General features: G+C 37.6%; 1 protein-coding gene across 2 annotated transcripts in view; it reads right to left on the reverse strand.

The window, feature by feature from the left end:
• The window catches only part of ITGA1 (integrin subunit alpha 1), a 146,251-nt gene that overhangs the window by 40,677 nt on the left and 80,850 nt on the right, over positions 1-24,724 (reverse strand). For both annotated transcript variants that reach the window (XM_037530624.2, XM_037530625.2), the window contains exons 7-11: positions 19,249-19,397; positions 15,452-15,602; positions 8,856-9,021; positions 3,321-3,394; positions 2,492-2,636 (exon numbers count right to left, since the gene is read on the reverse strand). In XM_037530624.2, coding sequence (XP_037386521.1) covers positions 2,492-2,636; positions 3,321-3,394; positions 8,856-9,021; positions 15,452-15,602; positions 19,249-19,397 — 685 coding nt within the window. The remainder of the gene's footprint in view (positions 1-2,491; positions 2,637-3,320; positions 3,395-8,855; positions 9,022-15,451; positions 15,603-19,248; positions 19,398-24,724) is intronic.

Raw genomic sequence — 24,724 nt, forward strand, 5'->3', positions numbered from 1 at the left:
TCACATAACGGTAGCTTAGAACACCAAAAACACAAGTGTTATTATATCTAACTGAAATGTATGAACTTGCTGGGAGTAGTAACATTGTCAGACACATCTTTGTGGACTTCATGCACTATCTTTAATTTTGTGAAAACTCAGTAATAATCAGTAGCAGAATTAATGTCAGCTACTATTAGTGTAATATACAATATACTGATAATAGTTTCCTATTGCTGTTGTAACCAAGTACCTCAAGCACAGTGGTTTAATACATCACAGATTTATAGTCTTAAAATTAATTATTCGATATTCAACATGAGTCTACCTGGAATAAAATCAACATGTTGGCAGGGCTGTGTTCCTTTTCTGGATGTTATGGAGCAAAATCGATTTTCTTGTTCTTTGTGGCTTCCAAAAAGGACCACATTTCTTGGTGTGTGGTCCTCCTCCATTTTTAAAGCCATCAGCCTAGCCTCTCTCCCTTTGACCCTAATCACTGGTTCAGTGATTTTAAGGACCCATGTAATTAGATTAGAATAATCTCCTCATCTCAAAATCCTTAACTTAACCACATCTGCAAAATTCCTTTTGCCACATAAGACCTAATTCTGGGGATTAAGGCATGGATTTCTTTGGCAGTCATTATTATTCTACCTATCATAATACTAATAAGAGGAATGCTTCTTATATAACATTACATAATAATAAAATAGACAACACCTATGGAGTATGGTGGTCAAGCAAATATTAAGTGCCATATAGTTATTTATTTAATTTCTATTCATAGTAACCCATATATATATATATGTGTGTGTGTGTGTGTGTGTGTGTGTATTACACAGTTTATATATTACAGTAAATTGATGTTATAAATAAAAGATATATATTATATGTAATATTTATTATTTGTACTTTAGAAATATGCAAATTGAGGTTTTGAGGCATAGTAACTACCTAAAGCCATACCCATAAGGGACCAGGAAAAAGAATAACTATAAACAACTATGAACCAGAGATACTCTATGGGGGGCTGGAGGGCAGAGAGGGGAGAGATTGGGGTCAAAATAAGGGGGTCGCAATTGTATGGGGAATATAAAAATAAAATGTATAATAAAAAAATAAACAAATCTTTAAATAAATTTAAAAAAATAAATAAAGGGCATGTTTAGACATTTAAAAAAAATAGAAAAGAAAAAAATCTTTATGACCTCAAAGTGTCTTTGAATGTATAATCAAATGCCATAATCATTTCAAGTCTTTAGTGTCATAGATTAATGGTTTTATACTTTTAATTTTTATGGGTGCATAATATTCCATTAACTGGAGATACTATTTATGTAACTACCTTAATATTTTGGACATTTAGAATATGCCAGTTCACCTAACACCATAAATAACAATACAATGATTTGGTATTCTTAAATTATTGCATTTTTCCTTAGGTGAGCTTAGGTTCTCAGAAAGAAAATTTCTGGGACAATGTGAATTGAACTTTTTTTTTTTTTTTAGAGGCATGTTTTTATTTATTTGTTTGTTTGTTTGTTTTGTTTTGTTTATACATGCACTGGGTACAGTCAGAAGCGAGGGAGGGTGAGAGAATTCACCAGAGCCAGAGCGGGGAGCAGAGCAGGCAGAAGGACCGAAGTACACTGCTGAGGGGAGCAGCGGGCGGCAGGAGAGGTCTGCGTGCCTTGTGGGACCCTCCTCTGGTGGCCGGGGAGCAGCCAGGAATCGAACCGGGGCCTCAGAGGCTGCAGGCAGCTTTGCAACCCAGCGCTCAACCGCTGCGCCACTGGGGAGGCCCGAATTGAACATTTTTATGGCTTTACACCTTTGGAAATAGCTTCCCTAAAGAGTTTTATTGATTTATATGCCACCATCATATATGAGGGTAAATGTTCTATGAGTTTTCTAAGAAGGATGGAAAGAAACCTCAGCATTAAACTGGTTCATGAACCTAAGGTATTTCCCATAAAATAGCCTCAAAATTTTAGAATATGTAGAATATTCAGAAGCTATCTAATCTAACCTCTGTTATCTTTTCAGGGTTTCTACGGCCTAGCATTGGTTGGTTCATTATCTATCACAGCTCATCCAAAAAAGTAAACTTCCTCAATGCAGGGACAGATATGCCTTACCAATATGGCCATCATCAATTTCTAATGTTATGTTTGGCCCATTGTAAGTACTCATTATTTATAAGTGTTTTCTTGAGCAACCCACAGTCAGTCATTTTAGAATGATGAAATGAAGACTAAGATAAAAATAAAGAGACTAAATTCTAGTTTGGGATCTGCCATAGATAGCTCTGATATTATTTTTCTATTCCTCAATTTCTTAATTTGGAAAATTAGATGTTTGACTATATGCATTCTAAAAGAGAGATCTAAAAGAGAGATTCTAAAAGAGATCTAAAAGATCTCTTTTCCTTTTTTCCCCCCTTCTTAAAACTTAGAAAAAGAACAAAAATAAAAAAACAATAACTTCTATTAATTCCATCAAAATTTACCTAAATAAGAGGCAAGAGGTTCATTCTTTTTGGTAGATTCAACATCAAAGGTTGTATTTTGGGGGATTATCATTTGATTAGCCTTCTGCATGATGACTGTTCCATTCCAATCATAGGCTCCAACTGCTCCAAGCATGACCCAGTCCTGATATTCAAATAGAGAAAACAATGATATTTAACAAAAAAGTAAAAGTAAATACATTGCATTAACAATGTCATAGGTACTCCTTAAGCTTTGCATATATTAATTCACATCATCCTCACAATAACCCTATGAGCTAGATGTCATTATTACCATCCCCACTAAGTAACTAACCTTAAGTTATATTCTATAATTGCACATTGCAATATTAATACTCTTTTGCAGGGATCAAAACTGCCTTTTCATCAATTAACTGCAAATACCATATTTTCCAATCTTGACTTTCTGCTTTATTAAGGAGCCCAGAATCCTAGGTCTTGAATATGGAAAGTTAGCAAGACTTTTAAAAACCTTAACACTAAGAAAAAGATGTTTCTCAAATCTTTAGACATATTTTAAATCAAATACTTCTTTTAGCCAGATGTACATTTATAGAAAGCAGCTCTCAAACTGCCTGATTCATAGTTATTTGTACAATGTTGTGAGCTCTGTGAGATACCATGCTTTCCTAAAAAGAAGCTTGTGAAATGCCTTTTTCCCATATGGATTAAAATGTCACTGTGGTCTGAATAATTTCTCAAGTCATGAACTGCTAATTGCACTGGTGATGCTGATACATTCGTGTTAGCTTTGGGAGGGAAACTTCAAAGAAAAAGGATTTCATTTTCTACCAAGCAGTCAATGTACCTGTGAATAATGAGCACTGAAGCCGGTCTGAGACATTTCCATTTCAAATGAAGCTGCTGACTGGTCAACTGTAGCTGTAAAATAGGAAAAGAAATACCTTTCAGCGCATTGCTGATTTGCAGAAGACAGAGAACTAGGATAGTCTATGGTCTTTACAACCAGAACTAACATCTTCAGGGCATTTTCAACCACAAATTTTTCAACTCAAAATTCCTAGGTAGGGCTGGGTAGAGGATAGACAAGGGTAGCTGAAGAAGGGCTGTGTGTTTGTGTGTTACACTCTTGCCCATGAACTTCCATTCGTGGGTTACTCTTCCATTCATGCTGCTATCCTTCTACTCCAGTTTGTGGATCCCATGGTGCTTTGAAGCCTCTGATGTGGAGCTGAAAGTACTGCAGAGGGACACCTCTGCCTCACTTCCATGCCCGCAGCATCCTGCTGAGGCTTTAAGCTAAACTTACCTGAAATGTTACATGGTGAAAAAAATTCATCCACATATTTAAGGAGGGTTTTCTCCATTTTGCCAGCCCCACCCATATCTCTGGCTGTAGCCCCTTTTAGCATTCCATTGTTTGATAAAGGATGTAGGAATTCTGGGTTTGTATTTGCTCTAATTTCTGGTTGTGGGTACCACTCACAGATCAGAAGGGGACTTTTTGGCAGACCCTCATTTAATCACATATTTTTCCATCACATATATAAAATATCTAAAAAGGATCCTGTACATATTTTGAAACTCTACTAAAATGCAGAGATAATCCAGAGGATTCTATGGAAATGTGCTAATCTCAAAATATTCACTAACCCCAAACCACAGGCTCCTGAGGGGATTGAGGGAATGTTATTTATTTGCTTTTAGCAGGAGTTACTGATTTATTTGGCAGAGCAGTTACATTAAAAATAGCACATAATTTTAAGTAAGTCAGTGTGCCTATTCATTGAGGCATGAGAATAATCAAATTTGTGAAGCCAAACTTATTTACTAGTTACCTAATGACATAAATTTGTTAACAAATATATCAGCAATGGCCTTTTTTATGGGACTAGATTGAATGGACACTCAATCAAAAATTCAAGGCTATCATTTCAATTTCATACATGGATTGCCCTCTAATTTAAATAAGATACACTTCAACTTTAATGTGAACATTCAAGTCCACATTGTTTTAAGGTGCTGTCTCATTTGCCTTTGCAAGATCTATGATAAAAAAGCAGCAGCAAAGACCTGCATATTGCCAGGACCTTCCCTTGCAGCTGTTCTGCTCATAGTTGAGAACAGAAAGAGGAGGGCTTTGTGACATTCCACCTGCTGAACAGATGTCATGCTACTAGCATGTTGTATGTCCCTGAACCCTTCCCTCCTTGGGCAGTCTATGGGTGCTGACATAACCAATCCAGTCACTGTATGCCCTCTGGCTAGGGATTTCTGCATTTCTCCCATCCAGGAAAGAAAGACTTTAGAACATTTCTGATTTTACTGGGGAAAGCCAATGGCACTCTTTCTTCCCTACGAGGTTTCGTCTGTGGCAACCAGGGGTTTCATAATTGATGTTATTTACTATTTATAGATAAATATTTAGATGAAACGGAGATTTCCTAAGAAACAAGGAAATGAATCTCTTTTTTGATCTCATTATGAAAAAAAAAAAATCAGAAATAGACTAGTCCAAACACTGCTTTTGATTAGGCCTGAAAATGAAGCAACAAGGATGTGGGAGACTTTTTATAACCTGCCAAATCCTCTATAAAATACTTCTGTGTTTAAATATAGATTTCTTGGCTTACGTGAGCGTAAGAGATATGCATGTGTCTTTAACTCATGGTATGGTTAGTTAGGTTAGAAACAATCTGAAAATGTCATTTAAGGCAAATTGATCCTCCGCCAGCCAACAGCTGATGTTGGCCTCATTTCTCTGTCTTCCAATAATATACTTAAGATGAGATTTAGAAATGAGACTGTTCAGAAATGAGATTTAGAAATGTAACTATCTCATATAGCTAAGTAATTTTTTCTTTTAAATGATCTTCACAGATAGTTTCTATCGTGTCTTGGCCCACGTTATTGAAAGTTAAATGTGCACAATGACCCGGAAAACCTATTTCCTCAAAGTCAGCTATGTTATGATCTGGCCTATTAGTGAATGAAACTGGATAGCTGTTGTGAGACCAGAACCACTTACAAGTGACTTGTACATAGAACACACGAAAGCCAAGTTCTTCAGAAGCAGCTGCCACTTCAGACTGATAAATAATTCAAGTACTCTGTTTTTAAAGGAACTGGGGAAAAGAAACCAGAACAAAAAGCAACCAGAGAAATTCATTAGGGCTGGGTCCATCATGTCTAAATCCAACTTTCTACTTACAGGTTGTCATTAGTTAGGAAGTAAATAAGGTGAGTCAGAAACAGCATTTTCTTTTTTATTGAAAGAGTAGAATGGAAGAGATGAGAAACTATCAGGGTACATTTCCTATAATAAGGGTTATTTTATAAAGTTTTGTTCTAGTTTTATGTTTACAAATATGTGCACTGGGTCACAAAGCAAAATATATTTGTTATTGTGGATAGCTGTCGAAATAGTTTGGCAGCTGTTACTCTAAATCATTTGTTTTCCTTTCTATACTTTTAAATATCCTCTGTTATAAAGTGGCAGGATACAAAATCAACACGCAAAAGTCAGTAGCCTTCCTATACACAAACAATAAATCTGAAGAAGAAGAAATCAAAAAAACCATCCCTTTTATTATCGAAACAAAAAAAATCAAATATTTGGGAATAAATCTAACAAAAGAGGTAAAGGACCTATACAAAGAAAACTATAAAACACTGTTAAAAGAAATAGAAGAAGACACAAAGAAATGGAAAGACATCCCCTGCTCATGGATTGGAAGAATAAACATTATTAAAATGGCCATCCTACCAAAAGCAATATACAGATTCAATGCTATTCCAATCAAAATCTCAATGGCATTCTTCAAAGAAATAGAACAATTATTGATGAAATTCATATGGAATCACCAAAAACCCCGAATAGCCAAAGCTCTACTGAAAAAAAAAGAAGGAAATGGAGGCATCACACTCCCAGACTTCAAACTATACTACAAAGCCATAATCATCAAAACTGCATGGTATTGGAACAAGAACAGACATACAGACCAATGGAATCGAATAGAAAATCCAGAAATAAACCCACAGATTTATGGTCAACTAATCTTTGACAAAGGAGCAAAGACTATGCATTGGAGCAAAGAAAGTTTGTTCAATAAATGGTGCTGGGAAAACTGGGTCGCTACATGCAAAAGAATGAAGCTTGACCACTACCTCACACCATACACAAAAATCAACTCAAAATGGATTAAAGAACTAGACATAAGACCTGAAACCATAAAATACATAGAAGGAAATATAGGCGAAACACTACGGGATTTGCACATCAAAGACATCTTTACAGACACATCACCCAAAGCAGTGATAGTGAAGAGAAAGATAAACAGCTGGGACTACATCAAATTAAAGAGCTTCTGCACAGCAAAAGAGACAATAACAAAAACAAAGAGAAACCCCACCAACTGGGAGAACATTTTTGCACCCAACACTAATGATAAAGGACTGATCACAAAAATCTGCAAAGAGCTGATGAGACTCAGCAACAACAAAGAAAATAATCCAGTCAAAAAATGGGCAGAAGAGCTAAAAAGAAACTTCTCTGAAGAGGAAATGCAAATGGCCAACAGACATATGAAAAAATGTTCAACATCACTTGTAATCAGGGAAATGCAAATCAAAACTACCATGAGATACCATCTCACACCAGTGAGAATGGCACATATTAAAAAAACTAGCAACAACAAATGTTGGCGAGGATGTGGAGAAAAAGGAACTCTTGTGCACTGTTGGTGGGAGTGCAAACTGGTCCAACCATTATGGAGAGCTGTGTGGAGATTTCTGGACCTACTAAACATAGAGCTTCCATATGATCCAGCAATTCCACTCCTAGGTATTTACCCAAAGGACACAGAAACATCAATTCCAAAGAGCACCTGCACCCCTATGTTTATAGCAGCACTGTTTACAATAGCTAAGCTTTGGAAACAACCCAAATGCCCAAAAATAGATGACTGGATCAAGAAGATGTGGTACATATATACCATGGAATATTACTCAGCATTCAAAAAAGATAAACACATGCAATTTGCAGCAACATGGATGGCACTGGAAGGGATCATGCTCAGCGAAATAAGCCAAAAAGAAAAAGAAAAATACCGGATGGTCTCACTCATAGCAGGAATCTAGAAAACTTAAATAAGGGACCAGGAAAATGAATATAAGAAAGTGAAAATCAAAATCAACAAAAAACTATGAACCAGAGACACTTTTTGGGGGGTGGGGGGCGGGAGGGGAAGGATTGGGGTCAGAATGGGGCGTTTGCAATTGTATGGGGGAATATAAAAATAAAATTTAATATTTAAAAAAAAAAATAAAAAGCAGTCAGGTAAAAAAAAAAATAAATAAATAAATATCCTCTGTTACCCATTTTTCTGAATTTTCCTGGCCACATGATACTCAGTCTAAATAGTTCACACTTTTTTAGTTCTCTCCTATTTTATCTTTGTTTCCTATTATTAAGGATGACTGAGCTGGAGAATATGAAGATTTTTTAAATTTCTATGTTTAAGAAGCAAAAACAACAGTCTTTCTGTGTGTTTTCACAAGGACAGAGTCAAGTGGATGTAGACAGAGCATCTGGGCAGAATCCTCTAGTGTTTTCTGCTCTTAAGATTTTGAGCAGTGTGTATTCTGAGAATAAGAATACCAAAGAACATGAAGAAAGAGGCTTTGCCAGTTTGCCTGGTATAGCAATTCTGGAGACTTTTTGTCACAAAAGATCTAGTTCCAAAGTAATTTGTCACTTGCCATCTTCTACCTAAGACAGAGTCAGACACACCATGACTCATTATCCCCAGTAGACAGTTGCCATTGCAAAATTAAAGAAAAAATTCTACAAAAAGAAACATGACAAATATAATGAACTTATGTTTTCCTGCCATGGGACTTGAGGCAGAATTCCATGAAGACCTTTAAAGTGGGCAGAGAACAAAATATGGAAAAATAAAAGAACAAAGAAGTTTTTGCCTAAGAACAATCTCACAATAGTACCCAATGAAACAAACAAATTAAAAAAAACAAAACAAAACAAACAAACTTGAACTGGTGTCTCCATTTTCTAAACCTGTGTCACAGGAAAGGAACAGAACTCATAGGCACGTTTTGTTATTGTACGTGTACACTGACATGGTCTTCGTCTGACTCTTCCTTGGCACAGTCACATCCTTACAAAGCGAACTTCCTGCAGACACAGTGCTATGTGAAAAAGCCCTCTCTCAAAAAGATATTTTTATAAAAGGACATTGTTCCATGCTGGCTCATGTACACAGTGAAAATGCATTAGCCATGTAGTAGGAATAAACACCAAAAACCCATGACATTGAGTTCAAATTGTAGAGAGAACATGTGGGATTATGTAAAATAATCATACCTTCCAGGGCAAATATTCTTTCTCCCAGAGCTTCAACAATATTGACTAGGGCCAATTCATCAGACACATTGAAGAAATGTTTTTCAGTGGGCTCACTTGCAATTGATTTTATTTCCTCCACAAATTTTTCAGTGCTTAAATTTCCTCGGTTATAGCTGCCAAGAATCTAAGACACAACAAAAACAGCAAGAATCTATTTTAAATTCTATGTGTTAAATAAGGATCTCAAGAATTTTGTCAATAAACAAGAGTGCATAATAACTTAGCATAATGCAATTTTTATGTTCTTTTACATACTGGAAGAGTAATTTTTAGAAAATGTAGATTCCATAACATTAACTGTTACACACTGTAATTGGTGTAGGGGAATATAAAGGACACTCTTTATGTGTGTGAAAGTTTCTTCTCTTGCATTCCTGTGTCCTTGTTTATTAACAGCTGTATCTTTAAAATCTGACAGTTCAAAAATAATGTTAAAGTTTCTGATGGTCTTTTATATTATTCTAGCCAATGACATCACTATTTGTTGGCAAGAGCAACTGGCAAGTGAATTGCTTGATCCTGAATAGGCAGTTCCTAAAAATCTTACTAAGGGGCAGTCCAAACTTATATTTTTAAAACAGATACCGGACTAAGGAGTAATCTAACTTGGCAATCTAGACATTTGTGTTTGAAGCCAAATGCTCAAGACAGAGCCATTCTTTTTTAATAGAGAAGAGAGACAGGAATTAATGTTATGGTTAACTGTATTATTTAGATCTCCTAGCAAGCTTTCTCAAACAGTTTATTTTTTTAAAGAAAGATTTATTGAGATATAAATTATATATAGTGAAACTCACCCTTTTCAGACATACAATTGTATGAGTTTTGATCAAATATACAGTTATGTTACTACCATGTCCAAATTAAGAATACTCTCATCACCCCCAAAAGTTCCCTCTTTCCTCTGTGTAGTAATCTCATCCTTCCCCCACCTTCTCACAACCACTGATATATTTTTGATCTGATAGTTTTGCTTTTCCAGAATGTCATATTAGAGGGATCACATAACATATGATTTTTTGTGTCTGACTCTTTTCCCTTGGCATAACACTTTTGAAACTCATCTGTGTTGCCACACATACTAGAAGTTCAGTCTTTCTTACTGCTGAGTAGGCCACAGCCCACTGCCATATATCTGTTGAGGATATTGAGGTTGTTTTCACTTTCAAGTGATTATGAGTAAATCTGTTATAAATATTTGAGCATGGTTCCTCAGATAAAATGCCCTAAATTTACCTGTAAGGAACTTGGGCTCTCTTTGAGGAAGCAAGCTATTAAAACTAGAACTGGCTATAAGTATTCAGCATACTACTCGGAAAGCTTTTTGACTTTTGAGCTACTCTCCAATACTATGTCCAGACTTCAGATGGAAAAGGCTATACCAGGGGCTTCCAATTGCACCAAACACAAAAGCCCCATTCCTGTCAATTTGGATAAAAAGCAAATGCCAAAGATCACATTTTGTTCACATTTGAGGAGACCACTGGTGCTTTTTCTTACTTTAGTTACTTGATGGAGAAAGTGAATTAATGGAAAGGATAGAAGAGAAATGTCCAGATAGGAAAGGAAACCCCAAGGGCTACCTGCTTTAATTATATTGAAAAACTCATCTCTCTTATTTAAAAACAATATTAAGATAATCTTCTTTCACTTGATCTCTTATCACATCAGAGTAAGTGTGGCAAAGGCAGCTCCAAGTCGCCAAGCTCCAGTCTCCACTATGTCTCTGGTGTTGATTTTAGGACCATGGGGAATATGCTCAGCACCTCACTCTCCACCTGGGATTTTTCTCTGGGCACACCACTGGACTCTGTTTTTGTCAAGGGTTTTGCTAATCAAGGACTTCTTTTATTTTATTTATTTTTTTTCCTGAGCATTTTATTTATTTAATTTAATTTAATTTTTAATTAATATTTTATTTTATATAATTCTTACATCGTTTTTCATTTTTGCACAATATATGCATTATAATTTTGGTTATATTCCCCATACAATTGCATACCCCCCTTTATTTTGACCCTAGCCCTTCCTCTCCCCTTCCCTCCCCCTACCATAGTGTGTCTCTGGTTTATAGTTTATTGTTGATTTTGATTTTTACTTTGTATTAATTTGTCTTTTTCCTGGTCCCTTATTTAGATTTTCTAAATTCCTGCTATGAGTGAGACTATCTGGTATTTTTATTTTTCTTTCTGACTTATTTCGCTGAGCATGACCCCTTCTAGCTCCATCCATGTTGCTGCAAACTGCATGTGTTTATCTTTTTTGATTGCTGAGTAGTATTCCATTGCATATATGTACCATATCTTCTTGATCCAGTCATCTATTTTTGGACATTTGGGTTGTTTCCAAAGCTTAGCTATTGTAAATAGTGCTGCTATAAACATAGGGATGCAGGTGCCCTTTGGAATTAATGTTTTTGTGTCCTTTGGGTAGATTCCTTGGAGTGGAATTGCTGGATCATATGGAAGCTTCATCTTTAGCATAAAGAGGAATCTCCACACAGCTCTCCATAGTGGTTGGACCAGTTTGCACTCCCACCAGCAGTGCGGGAGAGTTCCTTTTTCTCCACAACCTCACCAACATTTGTTGTTGCCAGTTTTTTTTTTTTAATTTGTGTCAAGGACTTTTTTTAAATGCATACAAACTTCATCATATGAAGTCCTGGAGTATTGATTTACCTGACTCATCCTGTAGATCATATGCCATCCTGGTCTGAAACATTGCCATCTTTCCTCCTTGGTTCCTATTTAACATATACTGATTTGCTAACATATTGACATGTAATTTCCATTTCATTTATAAATTGATGCCATTGAAAATACACATGAAAATTATAAGGATATTTGGAATCTGCCTCATAGAAGTTCCTAGTTGTGACATAAATATTATCAGAGCTTTAGTGCTCTGGGATTGGACAGAGACAAATAGATAGTTCAGTGGGGACAATACCCAAGTGCCTAATGCCAAGTTTCATTAGGAATAAAAAGAAAATGTATAACTGCAAATATTTATAAGAAAATATAAAAGAAATTATTTGCATGTGATGTGCATATAGTTTTGAAATATTTTACATCACAGAATATAAGTGAAAAAAGCAAGAAACGTATGTTGATCCTGCACCCAAGGGTCTGCTAGCTTGCAAAAACATTTTTTTTTCTAGGAATGAAAAAATACAAAATAGCACCTAAAATTACTTTTGTTTCACTTAATACAAACATGTCAAGCAGAGGTATTTGGTATTCTGTTAATATTTACCTGTAACAGACATTCAGAATTGAAGCTCCCTTGAGGCAGAGAAGTCAAATGTAAAGTGTACAATTCATTTACCTGAGATATAGTGCCTTTTGTGCTTAAATAACTGAAATTCTAAAATACTTTCTTACTTCTCTTCTTGTTATTTGAATACTGTATGTTAGACACAATTTTTAGCCATTATAATCTCAATCATTATCATTTAAGATTAGAATCTGAATATAAAACAGGGCTTTGTAAGAAAGTCTATTATTCTTAATTGACAGAAATAGAAATGATGTAATGAGAACTACAATCAACTCAGGACCCTTATCAAATCTGAGAATTTAATAGGACGTGTTTGCAGTTTTATACCAGGGGGCTTATATTTTTAATTATTAATCATTGTGGGGTGTTGTTTCTTCTCAAAATGTATCTCTGTGAAGTCAGGATCAAATGGTGGGGGGTAAAAAGAAAATGAAATGGAAGGCACAGTCCAGATAATAACTGGCCAGACCCCAGGGTATATTTAAAGATGTGAAACATGAAATGGACCTAAAAAAATGTTCAAGAACTTTGTGTGTGAATGCACAGAGAGGACGTAAAAAAAATTATCTTAGTTTGGTAAAAAATAAAAAATACAGGGTTCACTGGGGAAAAAATAGGAATTGGGAAAATAGCAAGTAACTGTTAAAAGTTAGTCTTTTCTATACATTTTTATTTATACCACTTCAAAGAGCAAACTGACAATAACTCATTGATTAAAATGGGCAAGAATCTCATGTTCTATGATTCTCCAGGAAGATTAATGCAATTATAGACCTCTTTTCACTAGATGGGAGGCAAGTATAAAATATCAACTAAGGACCTAACAAAGGGAAATACAATGACTTAAGGGCAAGAAATGCTGAATATGTAGGTAGATATAATGTGAAAGTGATACAAGATACACTCAGATTAAGAAGTCCATTACTGAGAGGTATGACCTTTTCACTGAAGTTTTTCAAATATTGTTACTGCTTCTGATGGTTAATTTAGTTCATGGCCTGAATTTATGGTACCTGTAGTGGCAGAACACATCATCTGGAGGAAGCTGAACACTTAACAAATGATAGTAACTCTGATTCCCAGTGACTTTGAATTCTGACTTATTAAAAATTTATATTAAGAAGATTCCCTCCCCTTAGACTAAAGGCACATCCTGTAGAGGTGAGGTTGAAGATTAGAAAGGAAGGTTGGACACAATCATTAAGGTTCAGGAATTGAGAACAAATTTCATCGTCTGTAGGGGAATACCTGAAGATAGTCCATCCATCTCAAGAGAGAGTCCATATATCTCTAAAACCTTATGATTTTATTATTTCCACATTACAAAATGCTTGAGTTAAAGATCCTTAAGGGAAATAATGTTAACTGCCTGTTCTGTTATTGAACGAGATGTTTTCAGTCTTTATCTTACTGATTCTGTATGTGTGTATGTGTGAGAGAAAGAGAGAGAAAGAGAATGAGAGAGAGAGACAGAGAATTACCCTATTTTACAGATGAAGACACTGAAACTCAGAGTACTGAATGACTTATGCAGTCACAGAGCCAGAATTTGAACAAAGCTATTATTGGTCTAAAATATCATCTCTGTCCTTCTCCCATCTCTTTCTACTCTTCACTTCTAGAAAACGTCCCTGGTCCTTCACCATATACGGTTGCAACACATAATGGTATGAGCTCAATGCCTCTGTGCTGGTGCCCCCTTTTGCTCTGGTACGAAGGGAGGATGAGATGGAGAAGATTGTGGTGACGTGAGAGCATGGGAGAAAGGGTGGACACGGATGCGGGTGGGTCTGTGGCAACACCCAGTGACTATGACAGCAGGAAAGAGAAAATAGGGTCTGGGTCATAATCTTCAATGAAGAAGACCCCAGGACAGAGGGTCAAAGGGGAGTCCAGGGTGAAGTCTGGAGCCTTAGTCATGTGACTTTTAGCCATGTTTCTGTCGATCCTTAGTTTCCTCATCATAAAATAAGGAAAGTGAAATTTGCCCTACTTTCTTTGTGGTGTCATGAGGGATATAATAGGATATGTTGGACAAAGGTCCAAGAAAAACCGATGTGGGTTATAAGTGGCAGTTTAAATTATTTTCCTTGTTTGAATGGTGGAGTCTGTATGTCTCTGTTTTGAGTGTTCCTCTCCATGGGGCAGTACCATGAAAGTTGAATTAACCAAATTTACTGAGAAGTTGATTTTGAAAATAATCACTAGTAGAGCTGGAATGTTTTCAGACAGTCATTTATACTTTGCATTTTTATAGATAAATTTTACTAATAATGGACTGCTTTGTATTTATATAGGTCTGCTTAGAAAGGGCCTTAATACTTTCTATGTAGTATTTTCTACATCATTAATTGCAGGCTGGGATTTTCCTTGAAACCAAAGGAAATGGCTTTTCTGGCCCTCCCTCTCCCCACAGCTCCCGCCTATTGTCCAGCTTAAGTGCAATTACAGAAAAAGCATATTTTTATAGCTGCAGGCTGCTTCACTTTGGTTGCAGTTTAGGGACAGGAGGTGTGGAGGAAATGACTGCGCACACGGTGTATTGTGCAAACAAAGTGTATCCTGATTCCTCCCTTTCCATTAGTGATACTAAGAAGTAATACCTGAGGTAGCTGCAACTATGGAAGCCCATAAGAAAGTCTTGCCACAATGGCTTTATTTTCTCCTACCTAGACTGCCCAGGGTAGACAGACATTAAATGACTTTTGCTTCTTTTCTACAAATCAAAGAATTGTAGGTATGGAAAATAAGTTTGAGTTTCATACTTTGAGCTTTGTCCTGATTTTCTACCCTCACAAATTGCAGAAAAAATTACTAGTTAGCAGGCCATCTAGCTGTTATCTTGTGTTTCCTTCCTCCCTCCCTCCCTTCCTTCCCTTCACCCTCTCTTCTTCCCTACCTTTCCTTTTTGACTCTTTGTCCCTCCACTTTTTCTCTCTTCCTATCCTCTTATTCTCTTTTCCTTCTCCTTTCTTTTCCTATTTTTGTCACTTTCTTTATCTGTACTGCTCTTCCTTCTTATATTTTTTCTCCCTTTTTCCTTTCTTCATCTTTAATATTTTCTTCTTTCCTTTCTTTCCATGATTGCTGAGTCTCTGTTTGACCTCTGGTGCTGTGCTGGGCACTGAGGCTACAAAAGGGGCAAGAGTTTCCCTCCATATAGAGATGCGTCTCCATTTCCCCTGTCTGTGCAACTTTCATAAAGAGGCAATTGAAGCACACACGGTTTTTCTTTCACACTGGAATTCGAAAGCCCTCTCTAGCCTTGTACTTACAGCTATGGAGAAGCGCTGAATATTTTCATCCTCACAGTCTTTGATGACCTTGCTCAGTTGGTGATTGTCATGGGACTCTCCATCTGTCACAATTACCATGACTTTTTTAACCCCTCTTCGGGCTCCCCGGGCTTCTGTGAAAGCTTCCTTCCTAATAAAGTCACAGACAAAAGAGAAGCAAGTAAAATACCACCCCAAGTTCAGGTAGAAACTATAAATAAAACAAAAAACCCTGACAACTCTCAGTAAACCAAGGCTTCCCCTCCAAGATCATCATTGACACCCATTGTTCAAGCTGGGAGGTAGGATGATCATTCATTGAAATAATTTTAGATTTATTCCAGATGATGGAGAGGTCACCATTTTGCTATTCACCACATTTTCCCATATATAAAAGGCAGCAGCACTGAATTCTTTGGAAACTTCAAAAGAAGGGTGTGACCAAAGAGCAGACTTCAGATTTAGAGAAGGTCAGATCTTAAATACTCTTCCAGCCACTCCTTTCTCTAGAAACACTCCTTTTCTGGTGTGATGGGCTCCCTTTCTCCCGCTTTTGGCAGAAACTTTGATTTAGCCCTCATTTTCCCCACACCTACAATGACATTCATCCAAGAGCTTGGATGTTCTCTGAGCTGGGGAGGGAAGAAGGGAGAAAGCAAAACACTCAGTTGGTTTGAGAGTGCTCTGGGTATGGGGACAATCAGACAGAAATACAAGACGATGGTGAGTGATATGGATATCATATGCGATTCAGTCCTTTTTACAGTTCTAATTCTTCAGAGGATCACTAAAATTTCCTTATTCTCTCAAAGATCAAGGCCATACCTGAATGAATATCTGCTGAAGGAAATGATTGAAAGAATTTTCTATAAAATCTGGTGTCTCTGAAACCAGAACTGGCTTTGTAAAAACATAAAAGCACTCATTAGCAGAACTAAATATACCCTTTCTGTCTCAAGATTATTCCTTAGCAAAATTCCTTTGACCCCCAAATACCAACATTCAGTATCCTTTCTTTGAATTAAGCACTAACTTTCCTTCATGCTTTTAAACATTAAAATAGCCCAAAAGACTAGCAACAACAAATGTTGGCGAGGATGTCGTGAAAAAGGAACTCCCCTACATTGCTGGTGGGAGTGTAAACTGGTCCAATCACTATGGAAAGATGTCTGGAGATTCCTCAGTCTACTGAAAATGCAGCTACCATACGACCCAGCAATTCCACTCCTAGGGATCTACCCAAAGGACACAAAAACATTAATTCAAAAGAACACCTGTAGCCCCATGTTTATTGCAGCACTATTTACAATAGGTTAAAACCTGGAAACAGCCCAAATGCCCAAAAATAGATGACTGGATCAAGAAGATGTGGCATATATACACAGTGGAATATTATTCAGCAATCAAAAAAGATAAACTCATGCCATTCACAGCAACATGGATGGAACTAGAAGGAATTATGCTCTATGAATAAGTCAGAAGGAAAAAGAAAATATCAGATGGTTTCACTTATAGCAGGAATATAGGGGAACCAAATAAGACATCAGCGTAAAAAAATAATAACAGTGCAAAACACAACAAAGCAAAATGAGACAATTATAAATCAGAGACATCCTGCAAGGGAGGAGGAGGGAGAGGGAAAGAGGGAGGGAGGGAGGAGCACAGGGGACTGATGTGATGGTGCACGGGTGCATTGGTGAAGGAAACTCTGTGGGGACTACACCTGAGGGGGTGGGGGTAAGCAAATATATTGTTTAAAAATGAACAATGATGTAAAAAATAAAAAAATTAAAATAAATAAATAAATAAAATATCCCAAAAGAATCCCTTTCTTTGAGACAGGAGAATTCAGGCCTTATGATTAAATCTTGTGAGCCCCTTGACAAGAAAGAAAATTTGAAATAGGGATAAAGGGGGGCCTCCCCGGTGGCGCAGTGGTTGAGCGCTGGGTTGCGAAGCTGCCCACAGCCTCTGCAGCACCGGCTCGATCCCCAGCTGCTCCCTGGCCACCGGAGGAGGGTCCCACATGGTGTGCAGACCTCTCCTGCCGCCCGCTGCTCCCCTCAGCAGTGTACTTCAGTCCTTCTGCCTGCTCTGCTCCCCGCTGTGGCTCTGGTGAATTCTCTCACCCTCCCGCGCTTCTAACTGTACCCAGTGCTTGTATAAATAAATTAATAAATCTTAAAAAAAAAAAAGAAATAGGGATAAAGGAACACAAAATGTATTTTGAACAGAGAGACACTGAAAGTGGAATAAAGGATTCTAAACATTAAAAATATTGTTTGCAACTGGCCCTCTCTCAAAGGAATGAAGAACAATTAAAAATATGCTTAAACATGAAAAACTAATGCACAAGAATACTTAGCAATATCATGTTAATGAGCTTTATTTGTTTTAAACTCAATAAACTCTATGTTCTACAGCCAGACCCTTTGTGAAACATGTAGGCAAAACCCATATAGGGCCATGGTATTCAGACTGGTATTTATGCACAAGCAAAAGCAGCCAGAATGTTCTTCAGTTAGTTTTTAAAGATGAATATTCATACTTAAGTGGTTGCCTTTGGAAAAAGCACAGCTCCCTTCAGGCTCAGAGCTTTCAAATAACACTGATTTGCTTTGAATGTGTGGTTACATTTAGTCAATTATTTAAGCGGGTGCATTCAGTACACCCAAACATGTGCACTCTTTGTGCATTCAAATTGGCGATCCTACCGGCAGGTAAATGTAAAGTTACCCCATCTGTTTGTGGTTATTCTCTCTTAGGCCCCATATAACTAGAACCACATGCTTTCCTTACACTTAAGAGTCTAAAGCTTCACATGCAATTTTAAACTTTTGAACATCCAACCCATTCTTTGACATATCCATATTCATTATGTCAACTCCCTTAAAGCAGTGATTTTAACGGGCAGGGTGAGGGAGAGTGCAGGTGATTTGCCCCTCAGAATCAGGTGAGAGTCCATAAGTTGAAGGCACATAACAGAAGGATCCTTCACATTAGTCACACTGATTTGATTTGTTATAATTTTAGTATTTAGTTTTTGTTCAGAAACTTACTAGCTTTAGTGGTGACTAAGGGGAGAAACAGCAAGACAAAAGGTCTGAGTGAGATAAAAAAAAAATGTCCTGCTTGTAAGAAAAGGACAGTTCTGCAGGCTCTTAGAGAGTTAAGTCTGGCAAGAGTGGGTTACAAGCTGTCCGTGAAGGTACTGCAGGAGAGAAGAGAGAAGGGACACCCATGGAGGGAATTTAGAGAAAGACAGGGAGAAGAAAGACAAAGCATTACAAATAATAAAATCCTTCCCACTTCTTTTAATATTCACCGAAATTGATTTTAAAGAAGACACTATCTAGTTTGGCCTCTTATAAACTCTTATTTAAGAGCTTCAATAACCCAAAATCAGGTTCTGTAAAATTGCCGACATAGTAAGATATAAATAAATGTTGAGTAGATGTGGACTAATATTAATTCATTTTATTTTTAGATTGAGATTCTTTGAATCTGAAAAAAAAAAAAAGAATAAAGAGAGAAGATATTCACTGACAGTATGTCTTAGTACCAAAAACACTGCTTGGTAGACCACAGTGATGTTTTGACTGATTCTCTATCAATTATACCCTTAGAATTAGAGAAAAACCTGATCCTGTAACCACTAGCTAATCAGCTGAATCTACTTTTAAGCAAAATGGCTTAAATATTGCCAGGTGGATGTTCTATCAAAGCTGCAAAGCGCTCACTGTGAACAGTTCTTTGTGCACAGTCTATTCACTTTGGCTTCTAGTTTATCCATGTACCTTGCTGTGTCTATTCCGAGGGCTGTCATAGTCTGGCGACCACCTCTTTGGACTATTTTACTTGCTGCAACAAGTACTTCTTCAGTCGATGAGAACTTATTGAGGTTGAATTCATGGGTTACATTTTCTCCATACTGTACAATTCCAACCTGAAACACCAAGCCATTATGAGTTATCCATCAAGTAAGATTCTATGTTTCAACGTTCTTCAGTTTAAACATACAACTTAGATGTAATGCATTTGTTTTTCAGAGGCATTTAAAAAATCTGTCAATATGCAAACCCTTCCACTTTGACAGCAGTAGTCATTCTGTGTATACATATTCATAGCCCAAAGAACAATATGAAAACACTGTTACAAAATTCCTAAATGATTCATTAATCTCTTCAGTAGTTTTATCAAATGTTTCTGTAGTAGACTTTGGGGGGTAGAATCTGAAACACTCTGTAGTCTCTGACTTCATGAAGCTTCAAAACCAGAGGGAGAGAAAGATCAAATACATAGTCATCCAGATGCAAGTTCAATTGCAAATTGTGAAAAGGGCAGGGACAGAAAAGTATAAATTGCAAGTATCAGGAGCCTGCTTTAAAACAGGAGCTCACTGGGCCTCCCTGTTGGCGCAAGGGGTTAAGCACCACACTATGAAGCAATCCACAGCCTCTGCAGCATGAGTTCGATCCCCAGCCAGCCAGGGAGCAACCCACTGGCACAGCTCACCTCTTCTGTCTGGCCTGCTGCTCCCCTCAGCAGTGTATTTCAGTCAGTCTGCCTGTTCTGTTCCCCACTCTGTCTCTGGTGAGTTCTCTCACCCCCTGCATCTCTGGCCTGTATCCCAGCTCTTGTATGCATAAATAAATAAACCTTTTAAAAAAATAAAAAAATAAATAAAACAGGGGCTCACATAAGGCCTCTGAGAAGTGCTAGTGAAGGCTAGGGGTACAGGACAGATGCAGGGAGGGTGGAGCCCTGTTCTGGATGGTGACTGAGATAGAGGATGGTGTGCACCTACAGGGAATTGTGTGTGTGGAGAAGGTGAGATGGGACAGAAGCAGGCATTCCCAAGCATGGAGCGAAAGTCAGAGGGCCTAGACCAGGCTGTGTGGGGAGGGAAGAGCAAGATGAGGCTGGAGGAATAAGCAGGGCAAGCACCTGACAAGGACACATACACCTTCGTGCTTTATCTATTTCATTTCTCTCAGATTTGCCCTTCCCCATCAGCCCTTCTTTACTTAGTCTGTCTTCCCTCTCTACCACAATTCCCTCCTCTCATTCCCTCTATTCCACAGAAGTTACCTACAGAGTCCGCACGCAGCAGAATGACACAGAAGAGTAAGTATGCTCCAGGGTTGGTTCCCCTTGCTCCATATTCCATGTCCCTCCAGATGCCCTTTTTTCTTAACCATTTTTTCCCACCACTTCCTTTACTACAAGTTGATGTGAACCAGGAATATACACCATGAATTGTGACTGAAGATAACTTTTTGTTTGATCCTTTTGCCCCAAAATTAGGGACTCAATTCATTATCCAAAGGAATATCTTTTTAATGTGAGAGTTACAGATATTTCATTTCTTAGGTAGAGGAAGCAGACAGGGATGCCTTCTTTCCAGGCAATTACCTATTTTGTCCTTTGCTAAAGTTAGCTCCAGGGTTTGCTTTACAGACTTTCCAGTGACACAAAGGATCGGCATCTACCTTCTAGCTGTCCATGCTGATGCCTCCCCTGACAAATATTTAGCCTCAATTAGACATATGGTTTTTAGATACATTTCCTCAGCTAGCTCTTTTTGGAAACCAGAAACATACATACTTTGTTGTGACAGGAACTTTGTTGCCTCTTTGCTGGGGAAAGTCTATGAGGGACACAGCAGTTGTGGAGCAGGTTTGCAAGGCAAGACTTTGCTACGTAACGGAAGTTCTTGTGCCATTTATTGAAATGGCATAGGCTAGTAAAAGCTGATCATGCAACAAAGGTATGAGGAATAAGTCCAGAGGGTGGGATAGGAACAGGGGACAAAGTTCTACAAGGGACAGGAAAGGGGACATCATGAGCATATGTCAAGAGTCATTTGAGTCAGCAAAGTATTTGATGTTATCATAGGCCGTTATCCCGAGACCACCATGGAGACAGTCATGTAATCAGGTCAACGGTGGCCTGGGGGTCCCGGGCCTGCCTCATGATATGAGCTATACTCCTTGGGTGGTCAAGGGATGATCTGATGTGATGTGTAGATAGCAAATAGGTCACCATTGCCCATGAGTGGCCCGCTAGTAGCCAGCTCATAGGAACCCACACTCTGGCATTTGAAGAAACAAATGAGAACCCTCCATTTAAAATATTATTGTATGGGGAATATAAAAATAAAATTTATTAATTAAAAAAAATAATCTTTATCACCATCCTTGGGCTATCTTCTAGAATGCATTAGACATCTTGGATTAATTATGCTGCCATGCCAAAACAAGAATACTATCTTATATTTTCAATGCTTTTTAAAACTCACTTTCTTAATTTATTCAAATTATTGTACCAGGAATTACTATTGCATTTTCTAAATGAAATAACTGAGTTTAAAAAGCTTACTACCTAAAGTAAAGAGGAAGATGGAGGTCTGGTCTAACAAACCTACCCCATAGCTCAGAGTTCTTTCCAAACTTCTCACCCCATCTCTCAACAAAAATGCACCTCCTGGGCCTCCCCTGGTGGCACAGGGGGTTGAGCGCAGTGCTGTGAAGCTGTCCACAGCCTCTGCAGCACTGGTTTGATCTCGGCTCACCAGTGAGGGTCCCACATGGTGCAGCAGACCTCTCCTGTCTCACCCGCTGCTACCTGAGGCAGTGTATTTCATCAGTCTGCCTGTTCTGTTCCCTGCTCTGTTTCTGGCGAAACCTCTCACCCTCCCACGCATCTGGCCTGTATCCCAGTTCTTGTATAAATATATAAATAAATCTTTAAAAAAAAACAAAAATGCACCTCTTAAAACCCCTGCATTCCTTACTCACCTCACCCCACTAGTTTACGGTAAAAACTGCTGTTATTTCATGGCTACTCAATCAATTCATCTAGCCAGCTAGCCAACTAAGATACACTAGGGATCATAATAAAACAAACTAAAAATAAATGATCATATTTTTTTTAAAAAAAGAACATAATCATCTGTCCCTAGAGTGGCTTAGGCAGGCATAAGGTAAAAAAATAACTGTCAGACAGAGGAAGATAAATACCACTTATATGTGGAAGATAAAGAAATAAAACTAAACAAAAACAAACTCTTAGACTATAAGAACAAAATGGTGTTTACTAGAAAGGAAGGGGGGATGGTGATGAGGAAACTGAGTGAAAGGGGATCAGTTATATGGTAGAGGACGGATATGAAACTTTTGGTAACAATTATAATGTAGCTTATAGAGATACTGAATTAAAATGCTATACACCTGGAACCTATAGAATATTAAAAATTACTTTAATATATTATTTTATAAGCTAAAAATAAAAATAAAAACCTGTTTTTGGAAATCATATTATTAGTGAACATGTTGGTATTGTTCTAAGATTATCATGTGATTAGTATTGGACAAATGAGAATTATGAAAAAAGAAGAAAAATACATGCAAGTGTAAGATAAGAGACATCATAAGCTGAATTGACATGTAATCTGCTCAAACAATTTCCAGGTTAGTCCTCTTCTTCCATGAATCTATCATTCAATTAATATCTTTCACCTTCTGTCCCAAGACAATGTGATATTATAATTACATAGAATGACCAGAAGTTTCTTTGGGAACAAGATAGTATACAACCAACTAACTACACTAAATGTAGCAAAACAAATGAGGACAGAGTCATGACTCCAATTCAGTATATTTCCTTGACATACAATTGATTGTTATGGACAGTTAGGTCTTTATTGCCATCGTTTCTGTGTATTTAAATGTTCAGTACAAATAAAAGGGAAATTATTTTGTTGCTTAGATAATCATTTGCCTAATTCTGAGTAACAGGGTGAATAAAGGCTGCTATGGAAGTTAATTGCTAATCCATTCAGGACACCTTACAGTTAGTTTTGTTTCTATTTCCCTTTGTTTTTATTTGATTAAGCATGAGAACTTTGAAAATTGTCATTCCTTTCATTATTCTTGGAAAATGAACTACTTGACTAAATCTACTACACATCCTAGTCTCTCATTTTTTTGACTTCCTCAGCTTCAGTAATCTTATCCTCCCATTCACCTTTGCCATCCATTCCCAAGGTCTTACCCTTGACTTTGTCATCTGAAAAAATGTCAGCACTTCAATCTCAGTTTCAAACATTCTTCTCTCTGACCATTAACTTTGGCTCATTTACCTTGCATATCTAATTCATCAATTTCTTGACCACATCAAGACTCCCCATTGTTTTCGACCTAGCCCAGATTCCATAGTCAGTCACCATAATCATTTACTTGCCAACATTTAACTATGTTAACCATTTTTTTCCCTCCATTAACTCACTTGGCTAAATTCCAACTCTGTTAAATCCAAATGTCTTCTTTTGTGTGTGTTTCTGTGGCACTGAATACTGCTAGAGAATAAGCACACAGCTTGTAGGCTGGTTTCAGGTCCAAGTTATGGTCCTGAATCTCAGATGTGGTTGCACAGAGCACAGCCCAGTGGGTCACTATTTTTTACTAATGAGTGTACTTTGTAACTGTTTTTTGAGTTCCATCAATTGCTAACTGTTAACTCCTCGGGAAAGAGAGAATCCCACTTATGCATGGGGAGGTATTCACAGGAGAAAAGACAGAAGCCATGCCAACTAAACAAGGCTGCTCTGTGCCATAATGTTTTACATTTACCAGGCGCTTTACATGTCATATGTGGAACTACTAGATTATCAGGACAAACAAATTACCTTCACACCAAAAAGAGCAGAAAATATGACAACTTGGTAGGTCGGATCAGTGCTTTATATCTTATCTCTCTATATACTTTATATGTTTTAATTTTTTGTATATTTTAAGATATAAGAGAACTTACCACTGCCTCTTCCCTTGCCCTTTCTATTACTTTGGTGCTCACAACCCCACCTGAGGTTCTCTTCAGATGATTGCCCTTCGAGTGTTAAAGCTTCTTTGCACCCAAAGTTCAGAGTCAGAACTGCCTGGGAGTTTTCTCTGACCCTTACCTTTCCCTCCTTCCCCCTCCAGCTGCCAACCCCCCACCCCACCCCGCCTCGCTCAATTTGCCATCCCCCCAACCCCATTCCCCAAACCCCCCTACACTCAGCAAAGGTTGAGTACAGGCAATGAAAGACCAGCGCTTCATTCAATGTGGACCCCCTCCCAGAGAAGGCTGAGCCCAGATGTCACCTGAAATAACATTCTGTGGCTTCTCTTCCCTGCTCCCCCAAATCCCTTCCTATTTTCTTTTGGAAGACCTACCTATTTTCTTTTAGTAATTCACTGTCATTTGATTTCTCCTTTTAGGGTTTGCTTC

The sequence above is a fragment of the Talpa occidentalis genome, unplaced genomic scaffold (assembly GCF_014898055.3).
Source record: "Talpa occidentalis isolate TD23 unplaced genomic scaffold, MPIMG_talOcc4v2.1 talOcc4.6, whole genome shotgun sequence".
Classification (NCBI taxonomy): Eukaryota; Metazoa; Chordata; class Mammalia; order Eulipotyphla; family Talpidae; genus Talpa; species Talpa occidentalis.